General features: G+C 41.1%; 1 protein-coding gene across 7 annotated transcripts; it reads left to right on the plus strand.

Moving 5' to 3' along the window:
- The first annotated feature begins 1,391 nt into the window (after window positions 1-1,391).
- Window positions 1,392-22,836, plus strand: LOC139564631 (upstream stimulatory factor 2-like). 7 transcript variants are annotated; one of them, XM_071384325.1, is made up of 11 exons: window positions 1,392-3,802; window positions 9,887-9,924; window positions 10,233-10,339; window positions 11,320-11,439; window positions 11,726-11,873; window positions 12,200-12,287; window positions 13,983-14,021; window positions 15,122-15,180; window positions 18,360-18,466; window positions 18,742-18,870; window positions 19,537-22,836. In XM_071384325.1, exons 1-11 carry the CDS (start codon window positions 3,762-3,764, stop codon window positions 19,624-19,626), a joined length of 966 nt encoding a protein of 321 aa, XP_071240426.1. In that variant the 5' UTR covers window positions 1,392-3,761; the 3' UTR covers window positions 19,627-22,836. The 7 variants fall into 7 exon arrangements, with proteins under 7 accessions (XP_071240426.1, XP_071240428.1, XP_071240427.1 ...); XM_071384327.1 differs by having other exon boundaries at window positions 18,360-18,454; XM_071384326.1 differs by having other exon boundaries at window positions 10,236-10,339.
- Window positions 22,837-23,920: the final 1,084 nt, after the last annotated feature.

Genomic DNA, 23,920 nt, shown 5'->3' on the forward strand with positions numbered 1-23,920 from the left:
CAGGTGTGATGTTCGGATGTGCCGATGCTGTGCAGGTGTTGTTACACGTGGTCTGCCACTGCGAGGACGTTCAGCTGTCCGTCTTGTCTCCCTGTAGCGCTGTCTTAGGCTTCTCACTGTATGGACATTGCAATTTATTTCCCTGGCCACATCTGCAGTCCTCATGCCTCCTTGCAGCATGCCTAAGGCACGTTCACGCAGATGAGCAGGGACCCTGGGTATCTTTCTTTTGGTGTTTTTGAGTCAGTAGAAAGGCCTCTTTAATGTCCTAAGTTTTCATAACTGTGACTTTAATTGCCTACCTTCTGTAAGCTGTTAGTGTCTTAATGACCGTTCCACAGGTGCATGTTCATTACTTGTTTATGGTTCATTGAACAAGCATGGGAAACAGTGTTTAAACCCTTTACAATGAAGATCTGTGAAGTTATTGGGATTTTTACGAGTTATCTTTGAAAGACAGGGTCCTGAAAAAGGAAGTTTCTTTTTTTGCTGAGTTTACATGTAGGTAGAGGTAAAGTGACTATGCATAGATAATAAACAGCGAGTGGCAGCAGCTATGTAAGATTATGAAAACAAACACTGGGCCAATATAAAGTGGATAGGGTTAAAAAGTACTTCATTGTTTTTCGGCGCCAGGTATCCTAGTGGTTAGAATATTGGGCCAGTAACCAAAAGGTTGCTGGATTAAATCCCCGAGCTGACAAGGTAAAAATCTGTCAGTTAACCCACTGTTCCCCGGTAGGCCGTCATTGTAATTAAGAATTTGTTCTTAACTGGCTTGCCTAGTTAATTTAAAAATTGTTTGTTTTTGTAATCATTTATGGGAATAGAAGTCTGGTTCAAACATCATAGGCAGCTAATCTCAAGATTATCTTTAGCAGAGGCTCCTCAGAGGAGCAAGAGAAGGACCATTCTCCTCAGTGAATTTCATAAAAATGTAAATGTTCTAACATTTTAAAAGTTATCCTTGTTAAATATAACTAAACTAAATATAATCACATCACCAAATAATTGATTAAAACACACCATTTTGCAAAGAAGGTCTACAGTAGCCTCAACAGTACTCTGTAGGGTAGCACCATGGTGTAGCCAGAGGACAGCTAGCTTCCGCGCTCCTATGGGTACATTGACTTCAATACAAAACCTAGGAGGCTCATGGATCTCACCCCCTTCCATAGACTTACACAGTAATCATGACAACTTCCGGAGGACGTCCTCCAGCCTATCAACGTTTTTGCAGCATGAACTGACATGTTGTCCACCCAATCAAAGGATCAGATAATTAATCCAGTACTTAAAGCATAAGCTACAGCTAGCTAGCACTGCAGTGTATAAAATGTGGTGAGTAGTTGACTCAAAGAGAAAGACAATAGTTGAACAGTTTTAAAGAAATTAATTTATTCCAAAATGAAGGAGAAGCAAGAGAGAAATTTCATCATTTCTTTTTCACTTTCAGTTTCACTTACTTAGCTAGAAAGTTTAGCCTACTAAAACACCCTGCTCAAACAGAAGGATGCTATGTTAGCTAGCTGGCTATGACTTTCCAACACAACACTGGAACTCTTCCAAGTCAAGGTAAGCTTTTGATATTACTAATGTATTGCCACCGGGGCCCGTTGGTGTAACTGCTGACTGACTGTAGTATACTGTAACATTACTGCATGATTGTAGCGGGTTTACTAACGCCTTAGTTCTATTAGCTATGACGTTACTTTAGCTGATATGATGACAACGATGTAGAATGTGTGCTGATGTGTTGTGCATTGAAGTACACAAGCAATGGGACAAGGTGAGAGGAGAGCGCATAGATGCAAGAAGGAATACAACGTGGCTGCTATGAAAGTGAACTATGTTTACGCCTGATTAGGGGTGTATTCATTCCACCGATTCTGTTGAAAAACATTTCTTAAAATACCTGAAGTTGTCCAATAGAAAATGTTGTTTGCAACTGTTGGACTAATGATTACACCCTATTTAAGCTAGATGCATGCACGATTGTGCAAAGTGGTATTGAATGTCACTGTCTGTTCATATGTCACTGTCTGTCAACTCAAATTTGTCTCTCGACCTGTGTGCACCTACATTGTAAACTTTCATTCATAGGCTAGGTTGTAGCAACCTCATGATGGGTATAGGGGAAATTATTTGAGTATCATGTAGTAGCCTAAACCTATCACTATTACATTGAACTGGGTGAATGGAATATGAATGAGAATCATCCAGTATGCTGTAATAGAAATAAAAACTGTCCTCCCTCATCTTAAATGGCATTGACCGCCACTGGTCTGTAGATATTTTTTAATGACCATGTTGACCAAACAATCACACATTCAGTTAAAACCATACCTGAAAATATATACACTTTAGGGGCCTCTCAGACTTTGAGAAAACACTCTTTGGAACCAGAAGCATCACCAGTATATCCTGGGGAATGGAAGTGAGTTGGCAATGCATTTGAGATGCATAGAAATACCAATGGTTGCCATAAGCACACAAAGCGAGGTCAACCCAGAACTTGACCCAGGCTGTCCCCACTGAAAGGCTCCAGGGCCCTGTTTCCCAAAAGCATCTTAAGTCTAACTTCATCATTAGAACCATAGGATCTTATGGGTCTAAAATTAACTTAGCCTTAAGATGCTTTTTGGAAACCGGGCCCAGGTCGAGCTACTGTAGATCATATTTAGGGAAGTTGTCAAGAAAATGATCATGCACACCCAATCTAAAAAGTTGTATTAAATCATATTAAAAATGCAACATGTTCCTTGGTGGTCAATAGAAAATATCAGTGGAAGAAGAATCTCCTTCACATATCCTCTTAATTTATCTATTTAAAATGGTACTATTATATCAACCACTTTTAAATAATGTAGGTAGACTTTGCACACAATTTTTATTTGATTGATTCAATGTTTACAAAATGCTCAGTGCACCACAAAATGGTGCTGTTCAATATCGTATATCACTTTCATTTGACAGGGTAGTCATGTGGTTAAAGCAAAAACCCGGATTCGATCTCAGCTCTCACCTGAGTAAACCAACGTGATCAGCAGCATCACATGTCACATGAGCTTGATTTGTACTCCGAAGTTTCGAAACCATCTTTGGTGTAAATATCAGACATGAATGTAGACAAAACAAAATGATCAGAGTTGTAATTGTAATGTAATAATACAAATGTTGGCACGCAATGGATATAATGGAGAAGGTTGGAATTAATTTCAAACAGGGGCACATCAAATCAACATTGCCATGTAGCCTACTGTTCATAAAACACATTTCTACATACTCCTCTTCCAAGATCAAAAGTTGAACAAAAATAGATGCAGAGCAGGGCGGGGAATTAAATTCGCTAACACTAACAGTCCACTCCATATTTTGTGACACACGACGGACGCTGGTTTACTGCAGAGGTTTTGAGAGGAGAAAAAAACCGAGCGTGACAAAACATTGACCGAAATTACTCGACGAATTACTGTGCCATAACCTTGCAACGAAACAACTCCAACAGTCCAAGTTGCTATCCTGACGACCCAGACTCAATTTAGCAGTGCAAGCGGCGCGAGTGAAACCGTGAGAACGAAAGCTTCGAGAGCGACATAAACCCCAGCCAGCGGCAGCGGTCTCCATTTTAACTTCGAGTCCGATCTATGCCTCACGTGTCTTGGACTGTCTCTCTCACATGACCCGAGTGTTTGTTCCCGTGATCAGCACTTCCATCTACGCGTCTGTGTCAGTGAATATCACATTTTATTCCAACCCTGATGGATATGCACCTCGAACAGAGTCTGGACACCGCGACAAGGTAATACAATGCCCGCTACTTCCTCTCCATCATGTATAGACGTCTCCTCTAGCAAGCGAAGGCCTGGCCTCCATTTTCTAGAGATCAGCTTGATTATGTGTAGTATAAACTAGATACTATAAAGTGGTTTATTTTAGTCATCTTTTTGGACAGCTAAGTTAGCAAATCCAACTAGAAAACGGTTACAGTATAACAAACGATTGCAGAATTTCATGCAAACACGGTTATCTACGGTAGATAATTTACAGTACTAGGTAACGTTAAGTAATCTAAATCTTGCTAGTAGTAACGCCAGGCAGCTAGCTAGCTAACTAAACTAACGTCAGCTAGCTAGCTAGGGCTATCAGTTTCGATAACACTGAACTAACATTAGTTAGCTTGCTAGATAACGTTAGTTAGTTAGTTCGTTAGTTAGAGATATACGAAGTTGTTAGCTTACAGCTAGAATGTAGTTGCTACATTAATTTTTCATTTTTGTACGTAGAAATCGCTCTGCCACAAAACAAGCAACTATAGTGTAGAGAATCATTGTACCATCTAAACCGCAGTGAAATATATTTTTACATAACCAAACATTGTATTTTCAGCTGTTTGAAGCAGGTGTACAAAACTGAAAGTAAGACTCCAAAAACTAAATTTAAGACCAGGACGCATAGAACAGATCTGCTGATTCATAGACTTGCTTTCAATGTGATTGTATACTGTACACTGTACAATTCTATGTGAATTTGGTCAGGTCATATAAGGACATTGGTCAATTGAAATAAATTCATTAGACCCTAATCTATGGGTTTCACATGACTGGGAATACAGATGCGTATCTGTTGGTCACAGATACCTTAAAATGTAGGGGTGTGGATCAGAACCAGTCAGTACCTTGTCTCACACCTCTTCACTGGAACACGTCATGTACATGTCAATTCAGAGCATCCCAAACATGCTCAATGGGTGAAATGTCTAAGTATGCAAGCCAGGGAAGAACTGGGACATTTTCAGCTTCCAGGAAGCAAAGGGTGGCTACTTTGAAGAATCTTAAATATAAAATATATTTTGATTTGTTTAACACATTTTTTGCTTACTACATGATTCCATATGTGTTATTTCATAGTTTTGATGTCTTCTATTATTTTTACAATGTAGAAAATAGTACAAATAACGAGGAATCCTGGAATGAGTAGGTGTGTCCAAACGTTTGACTGGTACTAATAGATATAGATAACACACACAGTTGAAGTCGGAAGTTTACATACACCTTAGCCAAATACATTTAAACACAGTTTTTCACAATTGCTGACATTTAATCCTAGTAAAAATTCCCTGTCTTAGGTTAGTTAGGATCACCACTTTATTTTAAGAATGTGAAATGTCAGAATAATAGTAGAGATTATTTATTTATTTCTCTCTACTATTATTCTGACATTTGACATTCTTAAAATAAAGTGGTGATCCTAACTGACCTAAGACAGGGAATTTTTACTTGGATTAAATGTCAGAAATTGTGAAACACCTTAGCCAAATACATTTAAACTCAGTTTGTAAACTTCTGACTTCAAATGTTTGTGTCTGTGTGTGTGTGTATGTATGTATATATATATATATATATGTATATGTATATGTGTATATTAATTCATAAATAATATTTGGTCAATTTTTGCTTAGTGTTTTCTGTTAAAATGACATAAAAAAAAAAATTGCATGTCAATTCACAATGCAGAATAATGATCCTATAACGTAGCCTACAGTGGTTCGTCCTTTAAAAGTTGCTGCGTACTGCGGCACAGCTTGCATGGTTCCGCAGAGTTCTATGGAACGTTATTTAACGTGTACCAGTGCCAACCACTGGTTCGTTAGTGCTAGTTTGGCCACCAGAGGGCATCTTTGAGAAGCATTTGATAGCCTTCAATAGTGGCTGTGCTAGAGAATTTCAAACCTTTTTTTGTCAGAACATAGTATATGGGACTGATTTTAAGAATTTTTGCTAAATTAATTTGATTAATATTATGATGTTTCTATTCCAAGAAAAACAAAACACCCCCTCGGTTTCCTGTAGGATGGAACGGAAAATATGGCGCTGTACAACGTGATGGTTGGGAGTAGGCTACAGTACTAGGCTATTTAGCTAAAGAATCTCTGTGTCGTGCGTTAGACCGGGGTTCAGTTCCCCGACGGGGAGGAAGGAGTAGGCTGTCCTTTAAAAAAAAAAAATGTTCTTAACTGACTTGCTTAGTTAAATAAAGGTTACACTAAGAGCATAACATTTCTCCAACCAATACCCAAACGAAGATTCAGTCCAAATAAAAATCTCATTGATTTATCAAGAATAGTCCCCATACGTGTCTCGGAGCAGCGCGAATCGGTGCTAAAGTAGTTGTAGGCTATTGCTTCAAATCCTATTGCTTCTAACTTCAATATGCTCTTTAAATAAGACACCCCTTTTTACAGCACATTACTCAACGCTAGTGAGACTCATGTCGCTTAGATCGAAAAATGTAACGTGACTCTCCGCCAATAATTACATATAGAGGATTGGAGGATATTTCTGTAATTCAGTGATATTTTTTCCCATAGTTATGCATCAATAACGAATTACTAAATTAACATCTGCATTTTGAAAGAGTATTTTTATTTTATTAATGAAATTATAAAGATGCCATTATTAGTTACATTGTTTTAGTTTGAACGTGCAGACTGGCACTAAGAACAGCGGAAACGTTTCCGTAGTCAGCACCATTATTAGTGCAATGCCCCTTAGTGTTTCTCTGTGCTACCCAGTGTGGCGGGGTGGGGGTCCACCCTTCCTCCTCCCTTCCCCATGGGCTAGGTCCATCTTCTGTGCCCGGCTCTGCGGCCCATCCTGTGCCCCCTGCCCTCGTGCCTTGAACCTTGCGCGTTTTCAGTGGATACAGCTGGAGAACTGCAAGGCAATCCCGTTGTGCGCCATTCGGAAGCATGACCAATATATATTGTCCTGCTAATAACAGAGTTAATAATAGATCTGTGATTGTATCCAAGGGGCTTTTATATTATTCTAAATTAATAATAATATTAATCGCTTTGTTTAAATAATAACTATTTTGGAGATTTCATTTTTCAAATAACGTAATATGAGCGAGGAAAAAGGCCTTTCTTGAACATGCGGTGAGACATTGTTACTAATTTGTAAATAAAGCCAGTTTGTTATTTAGAATGATTTATTTCTGTTTTTAGAGGGAGAGAAGCCAAAAACCTACAGTCATCTCATGTGTCTCCCAGTCGAGGCTGGCATGGGTATTGAACCAGCATCTGTAGCAACATAGTTGCGCCACTCAGGCGCTGTACAATGTGACCAGTCGGGAGTGGTCTACAGTACTACAGTAAGAGCAAAATAATCCTAACCTTAGTGTAACAACAGTTTTAGCAAGTAATACTGAAGTATTGCACAATTATCTGTTTCTATTTAGGTTTATGTCGCCCTTTCATTGTCACTTAGAGACACAGTAGGACCCAAAAGCATAATCAGTGCTCTAACTCCCCCTTGCGCTGGTCTGGAGCAATGAAGTAGTGACGCAGGGTACCGTACTACACCACAAATTACCTCTAAGTCCCGCAGCATAATTGCAAAACTTGTATGTATGACCGCTACGGCCGGGTAATGAAGTTATATCTACCGCAACCCTTTTACAGACATAGAATTCAGCGTGTCGATAGCAACAATGTACTTTTTGGAGAATTTAAAAAAAGTGACTCATCATAAGCGTCTGTAGGTCTACCATTTCAGACAATAGAATTCTGCTCCGGCATAGAATTATCTGTATTTTTGCCCTGACAACAGATTTGCTGATTTAATGTACTGATGTTTTTTTAATGCAGTTTGCTATGGTAGGGTAGCTAGATGTGTTTTCTTTCTACTAAATATATTGTTAAGCCACTGTATTTAACAAACGTTAAAGTACTTTTTTTTAGGAGAGTGTGCTCTATATTATTTGATTGACAGTTCTGGTCGCCTAGTGATGGACATTAGTCCCGCTTCATATCACCAGAGAAGGTTTCGTGTCAGCATTTTAATAAGCCGTGGTGTAGCCTACCCTAAAAGACAAACAAACATGCTCTAGCCGAGGTGCTTTCAGGGTTAATTGATACAGGCTACCTGTAGCCTACTGTAATTCCATATTAGGGCCTATGAGACAAAATTAATAGGCTAGGCTATTCTACATGCAACAGACCGAAGACTGAACACACGCTTGCATCATTAGCCAAGAGAAAGCGCAGGCAGGGCAGCGCCCAAGAGAGAGGATGGGGCAGGCAGAACCGTGCCTATATGATCTCTTGGTAATCTGCATCTCGCAATGTCTTGTCTTGCATGCCTTGCAAATTCACCAGAGTAGCCTAAAGTTCGCCTCTTCCTCCCTGTTTTTATTTTAATTACACAACTTTTTTTGTCTATCGTGTAGTTAGGCTATAACAGGGAAAATGTTTTGTGATAACTGCACTGTGATTTTAATTATGTGGAGGGGAAAAACAAAGAAAAATACCCAAGTTTTTCAGTTAGGGATGTAATTTAATGTTAATGATCCCAACTTCGTGTAAACGTTTCAACGTTCACCCCTAGTATATGTGTATACACCTGCTCTTTCCATGGCATAGACTTACCAGGTAAATCCAGGTGATGGCTATGATCCCTTATTGATGTCACCTCTTAAATCCACTTCAATCAGTGTAGACGAAGGGGAGGAGACGGGTTAAAGAAAGATTTTTTTAAGCATTAATACAGTTGAGACATTGATTGTGTATGTCTGCCATTCAGAGAATGAATGGGCAAGACAAAAGATGTAAGTGCCTTTGAACAGGGTATGGTAGGTGCCAGGCACACTGGTTTGTGTCAAGAACTGCAACACTGCTGGGTTTTTCATGCTTAACAGTTTCCCATCAGAATGGAGAATGGTCCACCACCCAAAGGACATCTAGCCAACTTGACACAACTGTGGGAAGCATTGGAGTCAACATGGGCCAACATCCCTGTGGAACGCTTTCGACACCTTAGGTGTTCCTAATGTTTGTTATGCTCTGTTTTTTTTTATCATATTTTTTGCAGCGGTCACCACTGCTAAATGAATATAAGATAACACTGCCCATTGATTCTTGAAGAATTTAACATGCTAAACAAATGTAGAATATCTCACCCATGTGGAAGCTAGGTGAATTGCAACACCACTTTGAATATAAACGACTCTCCCCCTTACCCCGCATCAAATTTTCCCGCAACTCTGTGAGGAGGTTAGTGCTGTCCGATGTCCCAGGGATGCTGGCGAGCATACTGTAGGCCATGGTGGTTACCTCCCAAGGATTCAAGATTGCATAGATGATGGTGGAGACTGTTTTACTTTGTTTAGTCCACCAACTTCAAACAGCCACGTTTTTTTAATTGAAAATATATTTTACAGCGATTTTTATTTAATTTAATTGATTTATTTATTTTTTAGATTCCCTACACAATGATTCCCTGCGCTATTCAAATTGAGAGAAGAGTGTAGAATTTTAGCAACCAGGAAATGACAGAGCGATTTCTACATCGGCCCCTTGCCACAGTCTGCTATTGTTCGTTGTGCTTGAGGAGGCGATGACCATGCCTTTTAATGACGCTGATATGAGAAAGGAAGCAGTGGTGTGAAGTACTTAAGTAAAAATACTGGCATCTCTAAATGCTCTGTTTGTTAATGATGTCTGAGTATTGGAATATACCCCCTGCTATTTATAAATATGATTATTTTTGTCATTATTTTTTAAAACGCTGCCATCTAGTTTGCTTAATATTAATATATGCAATTACATTTACTTTTGAAACTAAAGTATATTTAAAACCAAATACTTTTAGACTTTTACTCAAGTAGTATTTTACTGGATGACTTTTACTTGAGTCATTTTCTATTAATATGGTATCTTTACTTTTACTGTATGACAATTGAGTACTTTTCCTACCACTGCTGGCAATTAGCCAGGTCACTGTAACATTTGTACTCCACTGCCATCCCCTACTCTATATTAACCTTGTCAGCTAGACTTTGCTTGCCTATATTTAGAATTTTTCCTTTGTTCATGTCTTCCTAGTCACGAAAAACAAGAGGAGGAGGTCGTCCAATTAGAAGGTAAGAATTTATGGTGGGATGTATGCGTTTCGGATGCATGTGTGCCATTGTGCGTACCTTCACCATTCTTACTCTTTCATACATTTCAAAGTACTGACATTTCAGGCATCCTCTTGAAAAACCTGCTGCTTTAAAAAAACGACCAAAGAACAGACCTAAAACACACGTTTAAGTGTCAAATATTTTTTGGCCTAGCTTTTTTGCAATAATACTCCTTGTCTCACTCATTTCTCATCAAAGGATATCTGAGTGTTCATTTTCTCTTCCATCCTTCTATCGATCCTCTCATTCCATTGTCCTTCTCTCAGGAGACGGGGAAGGGGAGCAGACTGCTGTTACCATAGGCAGTATTCAGCAGGCCCAGGCATTCGCGGACCACAACATTCAGTACCAGTTCCGCTCTGAGGGTGGTCAGGTGGGTGTCACCTGAACAGCGTTTTTTTTATTTTTTTATTTTTTAGAAACCTTTAACTAGCTGAATTCACATAGGTCTGTTTTTACGGTATGAGGTCAGTTTACTGCATCACTCACTCACACTAGAGCAGGGATGGGCAACTCTGGTCCCCAGGGGCCAGAGTGGTGTCATACTTTCCCCCCATCCCTAGCAAACACAGCTGATTTAAACTAATTGCATTCTAAACTGACGATCATGATTAGTTGATTATTGGAGTCTGGTGTGTTAGCTGGGACTGGACACCCAATCAGGCCCCCGTGGACTGGTGTTGCCCATCCCTCCACTAGAGAATCAACCGCATCACACAATGGAAAACCCTGAATAACCCTGTAATTCAACACTAACCTCTCTGTTGAATTGAGAGCCTTGTGTTCGTTCGCTTTGAACCCAGACAGCAGAACCGGCCAGGACACTGATATAGGCCTACAGGTTTGGATGTCAAATTGGTTTGTTAATTGTTTACGTTTACGTCTACGCTTTTGTGAACCGTCACAGTGAACGTTATATCTTCACATAAATCCTTTTTATTTATTTTTTGGGATGATGCTAGATAGAGCTGGTCCTTTCGCTGCTCATTTGGAGTAAACACAATTAGTGTGAGTGATCATGTGATTCCCTTCCTGGATTGGCATGCGGCTGGTGTCACATGCTAGTCAGGAGGTGAGTCACATGATGAAGGGGTACAAATACAGATTATTTTGACGTTGTTTTTATATTGAATTAGGCACATTCTGCCATATAAGCATACGTTGGGTGTGTAGATCAATTGTAGGCCTAGCAGTATCATTCAATGTGCAAGGGTTTAAATACTATAGCCTAGGGTGTGAACCTCAATATGACGTCAGGCTAGAAGGCATCCCGTGCTCTTTGTTGTAGAATTAATGACTCTGGTTTCTCTCTGTCTGTTTCTCCATCTCTCTCTGTCTCCCTCTCTTCCCCAGGTGACTTACCGTGTTGTCCAGGTAACTGACCAGCAGCTGGAGGGGAGAGATGACGGGGGAGGGCCGGTTAGCGTGGTCTCCACGGCCGCCTTCCCCGGTGCTCCTCAAGCAGTGGCCCAGGTAGGTACCAGGAACCGAGGCCACTACTGTCACCCCTTACAATAACACAGTTCCTAATGGCTAGGGAGCCTGACCTACTTCAGTAGTATCAAACTATTGATCGTTATACAAGTTATCTGTATATTGTTGTTGTGCAGGAATCAGGACACTTACATTTATTTATTTATATATATATATATATATATATAAATGTGTCACTTGTAATTAATTATTATCAAGTAATATCCATGTCGTAAGTTAGTTGTCAGTAGGGCTTGCTAACCCTTCCCACCTTGTCCCCTGTCAGGCTGTGATCCAGAACCCTTTCAGTAATGGGGGTAGCCCCGTGGGAGAGACGCTGGGAGGGGAGACGCGCTTCGCCTACTTCCCAGCTACGGCTGTGAGCGACGGCACTGTGTCTGTGCAGACCACCTCCGACCCCACACAGGCCGGGGGTGAGTCAGCACTACCTCTACTTCTAACGCTAGGCTAGCAGTCTTCTGAGGGCAAAATACTGTCCCTCGTTCTTGGTTCAAGTCCAGACATAAAGAATGACCACTTATCAAATTGACATTTGAGTACCACGACACAGTGCTGACTGAGAGAGATTAACTGTTCATCCCCTCAGCCACAAGGTTTGTCTCATTGCTAGAGTCCAGTGTCACCCAGCAAATTCTCCCTTAAGACTTTGTCACTGAAGTCTCCAACCTGCCCCATGTCTCTCTCTCTCTCGCTCTCTCTCTCTCTCTCTCCCGTTCCCATGTCATCTCTTCTCCCACAGGTCAGTTCTACGTGATGATGACCCCTCCTGACGTCTTGCAGACAGGCACACAGCGAACCATAGCCCCGCGCACACACCCCTACCCTGAGTGAGTATCAACCACAGCGCTTCTTGCTCCTCCTATGTCCCTCATTTTAGAGGGACTCTGAAAGGAGAGCCCATGCACACAGTAGTCTGAGCCACTCCAGATGTTAAGCAGTCAAAAACCCACCTACGCAGGCCTTGCGTTCATCTACCACAAGCATGTCAGACATGTTTTCCAAGTAGGAACTAGCCTGTACGCTTAGGTGTTATGCGGTAATTTCAACCTTTCATCAGTAATAACCTGTTAAGAAGTCATTTGACAGGATTTTTCTAGAACATCTAAGAGTTGGTTTGCTTTGAGTCTGAGATGTATCAGTTAGACTGGAAAACTAAGTCACTGATTAAATATCGAAAAAGTAGTATTGACTATTCTCTCCAAAAACTGAAAGTATAGTCGCACTGCATCCCCCCTATTCACTTTCACAGAGATTTGGGTTGAGCGTGACCTGGATCTGGGTCAGACAGCACTGCATGTGTGTGTGTGTAGTTTCCTTGAACATTGCTGTTCTTGTGGGATGGATGATGTCCTCACAGGGTCATTGTGTCCCTGTCCTTGTTGCCCTGGTTTCCCCCCTTTTTTTTGTCTACTTCCTCATTTTGTTTATCTCTTTCACAATCATCAATATCATTATCATGCGATGAAGCTATTTTCCTCAAACCACTCTGAATGAGTAACACTGAATCAAAACCAAACTGTTAACTCTGGTTAATCCATGCTGAAAATCTAAATAATCTCTCATGCCAAATGGATGATTAATGATATTTGTGTCAGTGAATTCATTTGACATTAGTGTTCTGGTTAATTTAGGAAATGTAATTTCTATGAAGACATGCTGCCCAGAGCCAAGGGGTGTGAGTAAATTGTAAACATGCCCATAAACTAACATATCATCTAGAAGGGGGAGTGCCAGGCAAGTGTTTGAATATAAAATAAGGAGTTGTGTGTTTTTTGTTATGAGATTGTTTCAAGGGTTCTGCACATGCGGGAAATGGTTTGGAAGAATGGTTCCAAAGTGCTTTTTTAAATTTGACATAATGCCATGCTTGTTTTGCCATCCAGAACGAACACATGATCCTCTGAAATCTAATTTGTGTTGGACTGAGTGGATATCCCTTGCCATTTCCCTGCCTGTATGTGATTAACTCTTATTCTCAGGCCTGTAGAGCAACATGGAGCTTCTTATATTCGGGGGGGGGGGGGGAAATACATTTTACAATTTAGCTTTAGGTAAAGGGGATGGTCATCAATTTGCATACAGTAAGGTGTTGGGCTATGGGTTTGTTATTAAGACTGATCTGGACTCTTCCCAAGTTCTTTAGGCTTCTTGGGGCTTTGTGTGGGATGTTCGTACAAGACCAGTCCAGTTGTTGTATGTCTAGTTCTAGTGTCGGGCTGCAGTGATTCCCCAGTTCTCTTTGGCTACCAGTAAGCTTTTATCTACTCCACTGTTAAATGTACAGTTTAAAAGGGCTGGATACCACTGCAATGTGTGCTGTTGTCTAGGGAGGACTTGTTTTTCCTGTGTTTTGCCATTCTATTCCCCCTTTCCATATGTTTTTCTTGTGTGTGATAATTTGTGTATTTTTAATTTTATTCTTTCATCAACAACGCATAAACTAATCCATGACTGAACATATTTGATCTATGCAAATAAATGAAATGAAATGAAAACTTCCACCGCTTACCTGCCGTTCGCAGAGACGAAACCGAGATGCTGCAACATGACGGTTTAAACTGGTGAGGACAACTTCCACATCCCCTCCCCCTGCAACCAATAAACCAATCAAATTAGGCCTAGATCATATACCACAAAGAAGAAAGAACAATCATACCAGCTCCCTATTCCCCCTTCATTCCCTTTAGTACAATTCCCTGGTGATTATGTTAGACCCTTGATGTGATTGAGCTACATTTAGCATTGGAAAGTGTGTGTGTACTCTTTGATGGTACTCCTGATGCAGTATTGCAATGAGTTGTGTTTCTGTTCAGTTCTGTAAGACCTTGAATAGCTAGGTTAAAGTAAAAACAGCCCCCTTTGTTTTAGCTTGCTTTTAATTGCTTTTACTCATTAGATGTGAAAAAAGTAAGGGCACTGTGTGAACACCAGCCATTTTGGTTTAATTTATGACACAATTCATTAGACAGATTAAAGCTTTGTCAAAGTAAGTGCTGTCGAATTGTATTAGTTTACTGTCACGGCCCTGCGCATCTCGTCCCCAGTGCCTTCATGAGCTCATCTGGTTGTCACGTATGGGGAACTTAATTAAAGAATAGCACGGGGAAAACACATATAGGAAAAACAGTTGTCATTAGCCATACTCTGGACACCAATGCGACAACATCGAAATTTAGGATTATAATGAAGCCTGCACCTTAGACTGTCTCCGGGGTATAGCAGGGAAGGACACGTACACCTCAGACACCTCCAAGAAATCTGCCTGTCCAGATGGTCGTCAGACAGTCAGTAATACAGTAATTCCAGTCACTGCGTCTCGCTGTCAGCACCAAGGTGGTGTTATTACCTCATATGCTGCCCCATACGGCTGCTTCAGATCAGCACGGCTGCCCAAGGCGGTGCAGGGCGGCCCCCCTGCAGAGTACGGCTCTGGTGCCTGAGTGGTGTGTAATTGTAAAAGGGTCAGGTGCTTTGAGATAGTGGTTCTGGTGGGGGATTCTTGCACTGGATTAGTTGCATGGAGCGCTGTAGTCTGAAGATTTTTTATTTTGGTCTGAAGAGTTAGAAACATTTAACTAGCTGTTTGCACCTGTTTGTATGGAGGTGGACTGAGGACTCCCAGGTTTTGAAAATGGGTGAAATGTTCTATTTTTGTCTGTAGGAAAATGGATGGCCCACGGACACCCAGAGATGAAAGGAGGAGAGCGCAACACAATGAAGGTGAGCAAAGGGAAGGGCCTACATCACCCACAATCCTCCCCGATTCAATGTTCTCTGAGCCAATATACACTACCGTTCAAAAGTTTGGGGTCACTTAGAAATGTCCTTGTTTTCCATGAAAACACATGAAATGAGTTGCAAAATGAATAGGAAATATAGTCAAGATGTTGATAACGTTATAAATAATGATTTTTGTTTGAAATAATAATTGTGTCCTTCAAACTTTTGTCAAATAATCCTCCATTTGCAGCAATTACAGCCTTGCAGACCTTTGGCATTCTAGTTGTCAGTTTGTTGAGGTAATCTGAAGAGATTTCACCTCATGCTTCCTGAAGCCCATCCCACAAGTTGGATTGGCTTGATGGGTACTTCTTACATACCATACAGTCAAGCTGCTTCCACAACAGCTCAATAGGGTTGAGATCCGGTGACTGTGCTGGCCACTCCATTATAGACAGAATACCAGCTGACTGCTTCTTCCCTAAATAGTTCTTGCATAGTTTGGAGCTGTGCTTTGGGTCATTGTCCTGTTGTAGGAGGAAATTTGCTCCAATTAAGCGTTGTCCACAGGGTATGGCATGGCGTTGCAAAATGGAGTGAATGCCTTTCTTCTTCAAGATCCCTTTTACCCTGTACAAATCTCCCACTTTACCACCACCAAAGCACCCCCAGACCATCACATTGCCTCCATGCTTGACAGATGGCGTCAAGCACTCCTCCAGCATCGTTTAATTTTGTCTGCATCTCACAAATGTTATTTTTTGTGATCCGAGCACCTCAAACTTAGATTCGCCTGTCCATAACACTTTTTCCCCCAATCTTCCTCTGTCTAGTGTCAGGCAAAAGAACAATCTTAAAAATTAAAGATTATTGGCTAGTCTGAGATATGGCTTTTTCTTTGCAACTCTGCCTAGAAGGCCAGCATCCCAGAGTCGCCTCTTCACTGTTGACGTTGAGACTGGTGTTTTGCGGGTACTATTTAATGAAGCTGCCAGTTGAGGACTTGTGAGGCGTCTATTTCTCAAACTAGACATTCTAATGTACTTGTTCTCCTGCTCAGTTGTGCATTTTGCGCTGTTCTGTGAAGGGTGTAGTACACAGCGTTGTACGAGATCTTCAGTTTCTTGGCATTTTCTGGCATTGGAATAGCCTTCATTTCTCAGAACAAGAATAGACTCACGAGTTTCAGAAGAAAGTACTTTGTTTCTGTCCATTTGAGCCTGTAATCGAACCCACAAATGCTGATGCTCCAGATACTCAACTAGTCTAAAGAAAGCCAGTTTTATTGCTTCTTTAATCAGGGCAAACATTTTCAGCTGTGCTAACATAATTGCAAAAGGGTTTTCTCATGATCAATTAGCCTTTTTAAATTGATTAGCTTGGATTAGCTAACACAACATGCCTTTGGAACACAGGAGGGAAGGTTGCCTGATAATGGGCCTCTGTACACCTATGTAGATATTCCTTTAAAAATCGGCCGTTTCCAGCTACAATAGTAATTTACAACATTAACAATGTCTACACTGTATTTCTGATCAATTTGATGTTATTTTAATGGACAAAAAATTAGCTTTTCTTTCAATAACAAGGACATTTCTAAGTGGCCCCGAACTTTTGAACGGTAGTGTATCTTAACCATGCAACGCTGTGCTTTACTTTTGCATTCCAAGATACACTACATGGCAAAAGTACATGGACTCATTCTAAAATCATGGAAATGAATATGGAGTTGGCCCCCCTCTTTGCTGCTATAACAGCATCCACTCTTCTGGGAAGGCTTTCCACTAGATGTTGGAACATTGCTGCGTGGACTTACTTCCATTCAGCCACGAGCATTCGTGATGTTGGGCGACTAGGCCTGGCTCACAGTCGGCGTTCCAATTAATCCCAAAGGTATTAGGTGGGGTTGAGGCCAGGGCTCTGTGCAGGCTAGTCAAGTTCTTCCACACTGATCTTGACAAACCACTTCTGTATGGACTTTGCATTGTGCACGGGGGCATTGTCATGCTAAAACAGGAAAGGGCCTTCCCCAAATTGTTGCCACAAAGTTAGAATGTCATTTTATGCTGTAGCGTTAAGATTTCCATTCACTGGAACTAAGGGGCCTAGCCCGAACCATGAAAAACAGGCCCAGACCATTATACCTCCTCCACCAAACTTAAGGTTGGCACTATGCATTCGGGCAGGTAGCGTTCTCCTGGCTTCCGCCAAACCCAGATTAGTCCATCGAATTGCCAGATGGTGAAGCGTGATTCATCACTCCAGTGAACGCGTTTCCACTGCTCCAGAGTCCAATGGCTGTGAGCTTTACACCACTCCAGCCGATGCTTGGCATTGCTCATGGTGATCTTAGGCTTGTCTGCGGCTGCTCGGCTGTGGAAACCCATTTCATGAAACTCCCGACGAACAGTTCTTGTGCTGACATTGCTTCCAGAGGCAGTTTGGAACTCTGTAGTGAGTGTTGCAACTGATGACATACCATTTGTACACGCTTCAGCACTCTGCGTTCCAGTTCTGTGAGCTTGTGTGGCCTACCACTTCGTAGCTGAGCCGTTGTTACTCTTAGACGTTTCCTATTCACAATAACAGCACTTACAGTTGACCGGGGCAGCTCTAGCAGGGCAGAAATTTGGCGAACTGACTTGTTGGAAAGGTGGCATCCTATAACGGTGCCATGTTGAAAGTCACTGAGCTCTTCAGTAAGGGCCATTCTACTGCCAATGCTTGTCCATGGAGATTGCATGGCTTTGTGCCTGATTTTGTACACCTGTCAGCAACGGTGTGGTTGAAGTAGTTGAATCTACTCATTTGAATGGGAGTCCACATACTTTTGGCCATGTAGTGTATGCAATATCTTGTTGAATTTCTTTTTAAATTAGCTGCACCTTGTGATGTTTTAATGTTTCTTTTTTTAATGTTTGAAACCAAAGCCACATTAAGTGGACAATAGATATTTTTTCTAATTCTATCCCAGAGGCACTTTTAGGGAATTTCATTTTGTATATCAACCAACCACTAGAGGCTGCTGTTGAACTGTCAGATGTTCCCACAATGTCACATGTCTAGCTAAGTGACTATTCAAGGCATGCAGAGAAAAATATCCATGTAGACCCTAACCACTCCGCATGTATCCCTATTGTTCACCTCTTTCTCTGAACCTGTTCTGTGTGTCTCAACAGTTGAGAGGCGGCGGAGAGACAAGATCAACAATTGGATCGTCACGCTCTCCAAAATCATCCCCGACTGCAACATAGACAGCACCAAGACGGGGGCTGTAAGTCACTCTGTAAGGCACTCTCAGCAGCTTTGTCGTGTGTGTGTGTACACATTTTAATATGCTTAGGGGTTAGGTTAAGGTTAGGCTTAGGGAAAATACGATTTTTAATTGGAATCAATTGTGTGGGTGTGGGGGGTGTTTGCATTCATTTAGACACGTGTGTGTGCGCATGCACAAGTATTGGTATTTTATTAGGATCCCCAATAGATGTTGCGAAAGCAGCGGTTACTCTTCCTGTCGTCCACACAGCAAGATCTTAATGAACTCCTCTCTCCTTCCCCCAGAGTAAAGGGGGCATCCTGTCTAAGGCGTGTGACTACATCCGAGAGCTCCGTCAGAATAACCAGAGGCTCCTGGACGGTGTCAAAGAGGTGGAGAGAGTACAGGTGGACAACGAGCTCTGCAGACAGCAGGTAAAACAGCCTAGAAAGAATGCTATCACAAAGAATCAGAGGCCTAGCCTGGACCCGGATCGGTTTGTGCCATCTTGCCAACTTCTATGGTCATTGTCAGGCACAACATTGGAGTTGGCAAGACTGCACAAACAGAGTTGGGACCAGGCTATCACATATAATCACACGCCTGCGAACAGAAAGGGTTGATGTTCAAACAAATGTAGGCGTTTGATCACATTTAACGTTCATTTTACGTCTGACGACCGAAGTGCCATTTTTCCTTCAAAAATGAAGTTATAGAATTGTATGGAGAGTGTTTTGCCTTTCATTCCTTATTGAATCCCAAAGCACCGTTCTCCATGTCCTCATTCTAATGCTCAGAAGTGAACAGTCTCCAGTCCTGTGGGGGATAGAGAGGCAGTGAGTGTGTGATAGCCCAGAGGAGAAGCTGGGATGATAGTACAGTACCTTGAGATTTAAAACAGATGGATGTTATGGCCAGGATTGTCCAAAACTTTTGTTGAAAAGTGTATACAACAGACGTTTCTGTCTAGTTCTTCAATCATTGAAAGAACAAGTGAGGCCTAGAAGTTGACGTATTTTGTTAAGCTGCTGCTAATTCATTGATTACATTGAGGACACCCGTTGTTTTTTGTTGGCGGACATTGTTGTTGTTTGTCTCAGATCGAGGAGCTGAAGAATGAGAATGCCCTTCTCCGAGCGCAACTCCAGCAGCACGGCATCGAGGGCGTGGGCGAGACGCCGCCACAATGAACGAGGGAGACGGAGAGCAGGATGGGTAGAAGGAAGAGGAGAACGAGGCAGCCTGGAGACGACACGTAGGAACAGAACAAAATGAACGAGCTACTGACGAATCACTGTTTTTCAGTCGCAGACAGTTAGTCTTCCCTGGCCTTGTCTTTGTGGCTGCATCCGAGACTCTTGGCAGGCTCCTGCTGCTTTGTTGGCTGCACTTGACTGATCCAGGATCAGTTGAAATGACAAAAGAAGCCACCGTGTACACAATTGACATGTCTCAGAGAGAGAACCGGTCAAAACCAGCAGAGAAACCCTCTACTAGCCCAGAGAAACCCTCTGCACAACTCCTCCCTCCATTGACGTTGGATATTTTGTTATTGAGGAGTTTTCCCATTCTCTTCAGTCATATTTTATTTTAGTCTGTATTTGTGGTTGAGATTCATATTACCATTTTTGTTACGTTAGCGGTTTTAATTTATTAGTTTGTGTATTGTTAAAAATATGCCCAGAAAGACTCATTTAGAAAAGCTCATGTATCCTAGAGGAATAGATGATGTATGAGTGAGTGGTAGGTTACCAGCCAGTAGAACAGAAACACGATACAAATAAACCGCTGCATTGCAGAACTATGTGAAAGAATGCCTTGATCGTTGGCAATATTATTAGGTGTTTTCAAAAGTGACACCGATATACAGTGAGCTCAAAGTATTGGGACATGACACATTTTGTTGTTTTGGCTCTCTACTCCAGCACTTTAAGATGATACAATGACTGAGGTTAAAGTGCAGACTGTCAGCTTTAGTTTTGGTGTATTTTCATCCATATCGGGTGAACCGCTTTAGAAATTACAGTACTTCTTGTACATTGTCCCCCCCCAATTTAAGGGACCAAAAGTATTTGGATGTATTCATGTGTATTAAAGTACTCAAAATGTTTAGTATTTGGTCCCATATTCCTAGCACGCAATGATTACAGAAAGCTTGTGACTCTCTACAAACTTGTTGGATGCATTTGCTCTTTGTTTAGATTGATTTCTATTGGGCCCAAAATAATCATAATCAATGGTAAATAATGCATTGTCATTTTGGAGCGACTTCTTTTTGTAAATTCGTTTCTAAACACTTCTACATTAATATGGATGCTACCATGATTACGGATAGTACTGAATGAATCGTGAATAATGATGAGTGAAAGTTCGACGCACAGATATCATACCTCCAAGACATGCTAACCTCTCACCATTACAATAACGGGAGGTTAGCATTATTGGGGGGGGGGGGTTGTTATGATGTTTATGCCTCTAACTTTCTCACTCATCATTATTCACGATTCATTCAGGACTATCTGTTATTATCAAACACAACCAAACAAACAGCAAATGCATCCAACTAGTTTAAGTAGGCACAAGCTTGATGTAATCATTGCGTGCTAGGAATATGGGACCAAATACTAAACCTTTTGAGTACTTTAATACACATAAATGAATTTGTCACAATACTTTTGGGCCCATAAAATCAGAGAGGGGGGGGACTTACTATGTACAAAAAGTGCTTTCTAAACAGCACCCGATACGGATGAAAATACCCTCAAATTAAAGCTGACAGTCTACACTTTAACCTCAGTCATTTTCTCATTCCAAATCCAAAGTGCTGGAGCACAGCCAAAACAACAAAAAATGTCAATGTCCCAATACTTTGAGCTCACTATCTCAAGGATGCAATTTTGGTGTACCTGAAGGAATAGCTGTGCTTTGCCCAATATCACAGTTTACAGTGCTTGCATTAACAGACCTGTTTTTAAAATAGCATCCATGCAACATTATATAAATGTTTCATGTTGAAGTAAAGCCAATGGCCACTGGCGTTAGTGGGAAATTGAAATGGTAATCAATAATGAATTTACTGTACTCTGGCCCTTTTCTACAATTATGCAATTTAATACACAATCTTTAAGGCTGGTTTGAGACTGTGGCCTGGTTAGATTTGATAGACCACTGATACGGCCTCCGAAAGGTTGAGCTCTTAAAATGTCAGCTGACATATGAAGTGAGTGCAAATGTAAACGATTCTGGGTGGAACATCACAGGTTGTATCCGAAATGGCACCCTATTATGTAGTGCACTACTTTTGACCAACAGTAGTGCTTTTATGTAGGGGATAGGGTGCCATTTCAGACACTACCAAATTTTTTTATTTCAACATTGTGTCACGTTAAACTCACTCTTGAGAAAGCGCATTGAGTTCACTGCTAAGCTAAATTTAGCGGCTACAGAAGTCTGGATGTTTTTTGCGATTGTGTGTATGATGTTTCTGTGTCTTGATATGTGTAAGAATAACCACAAGTATCATGTCTAGTGTTTTGGCTTTTATTTTTGTAACCAACACATCAAATGGAGCTTAATGCACCCAAGGAAAAAGACTCTCTGGAGAGAATAAATGAACCAACTCACTGCTCAAGATAGAAACCAAGAACAGAGAAACTTCCCATCGTTGCACTTCGTATCTGCTCTGAATTTCCTCTCCTTGCAAACAGTAATGGTTGCTAATAAAGACTTGGGTAAACATTTAATCTCAGACACTCTTTCACTCATCTAGGAAAATAACCAAGTTGAAATGCATTCGATGTGCAAACAGGCAAGTTAATGAGGATAATACCATTGTTATTGATGACTGGATTTGCGTCATGTATTTTGTTCTGAAATTGGGGAATGGGAATAGGTACATTTGTGTTTTAGTCCCTAATCAGGGAGTTTTAGACATGTCCTGTCTGGCTCCGGAATCAGCAAAGCAGCACTAATACTCAGCCCTGTGAAAAGTCATGTATACTCAATGATTCCACCTCGACAAGCTCTCCTACTCTGTGACCTTGTGCTTTGTAAGTGCAAAATAAAATTGTTACCCTGTTTTGCTCGAAACTGTCTCTCAGAACTGTTGCTCTTCAGCTGAATATAGCCGAAGTTGACTGCTGATGTTTCTTTTGCAGTCAAATTCTTCACGTTTAGTGGGAAGTGAGCACTGTCAATTATGTTGAAAATAACTAATAAGGTAGCGAAAGGAAATTGTTGGCTGTAGTTCATTTTGTTTGTTTTCTTTTTTGAAATGGCAAATACAGAATTTACCAGCCTCTATCACCTGTAGCAGACGTGCTATTCTCAGGTTAGATTATAAGAGTTTTCTAAGTAAAATTGCAGAAAAATAAATAATTGACTTGCTAATAACCTTGTCAGCATGTGTTCTGGCTCATTGTCTTTTCCCCTACTAATGTATTCATAATTATTAATTTACTTTGGATTAAAATCAAGACCATAAGGATAAAGGCATGCCTACTAAAACTGTATATTAATAACAAAGGTTGAATAGAATTAATGATGGTTAATAAGACATTGAAGGCACATGGGTGAATAATGTAGCCTGGATGCCAGTCTGTTTCTGTTCTTGCCAACTCCGTTTGGAATTGTGAGGCCAAAGCAAACATGTTTGACACTGACAGCAATGGAGTAGACAAGCACAAACCGATCTGGGCCCCGGCTATGAATAATGGTAAAGGTAGAAAGAGCCGTCCTCATAAGCTGCAACAGATGGTTGCTCATTTTATTTTTCTGAAATAAATACAAAAATCTGGTAATAAGATGATCCTTTTATTGAATTATGTTCTGCAGCAGGTGTGTGGTGTCACATCCACACGTGTGTGTTTCATTCTGTGTCGATGGACACCCCATAGGCATTGAGACAACTCCTGCCTGGGCCCCTCTTTCAGGTGGTCTTTCAGCAGGGACTTGGGGGCAGAGATGGGCAAAAATTCATAAAAATACAAAATACCCAAAATACCAAAATATACTAAAAAATACTGTTGCCAAAATATATTTAATTAAAATACATGTATTTTGTATTTTTAAATATAGAAAATACATTTGCAAGTACCCTCCTTAATTATACTGTACTAAAATATAAACTCAACATGCAACAATTTCAAGGATTTGACTGAGTTACAGTTCATGTAAGGAAATCAGTCAATTGAAATGACTTCATTAGGCTCTAATCTATGGATTTCATATGACTGGGCATGGGCGCAGCCACTTGGGAACCAGGCCCACCCACTTGGCAGCCAGGCCCAGCCAATCAGAATATGTTTTTGCCGACAAAAGGGGCTTTATTACAGACATAAATACTTCTCAGTTTCATCAGCTGTACGGGTGGCTTGTCTCAGGTAATCCCGCAGGCGAAGAAGCCAGATGTGGAGGTCCTGGGATGGTGTGGTTGCACGTGGTCTGCAGTTGTGAGACCGGTTGGACGTACTGCAAAATCCTCTA

The sequence above is a fragment of the Salvelinus alpinus genome, chromosome 35, assembly GCF_045679555.1.
Source record: "Salvelinus alpinus chromosome 35, SLU_Salpinus.1, whole genome shotgun sequence".
NCBI lineage: Eukaryota > Metazoa > Chordata > Actinopteri > Salmoniformes > Salmonidae > Salvelinus > Salvelinus alpinus.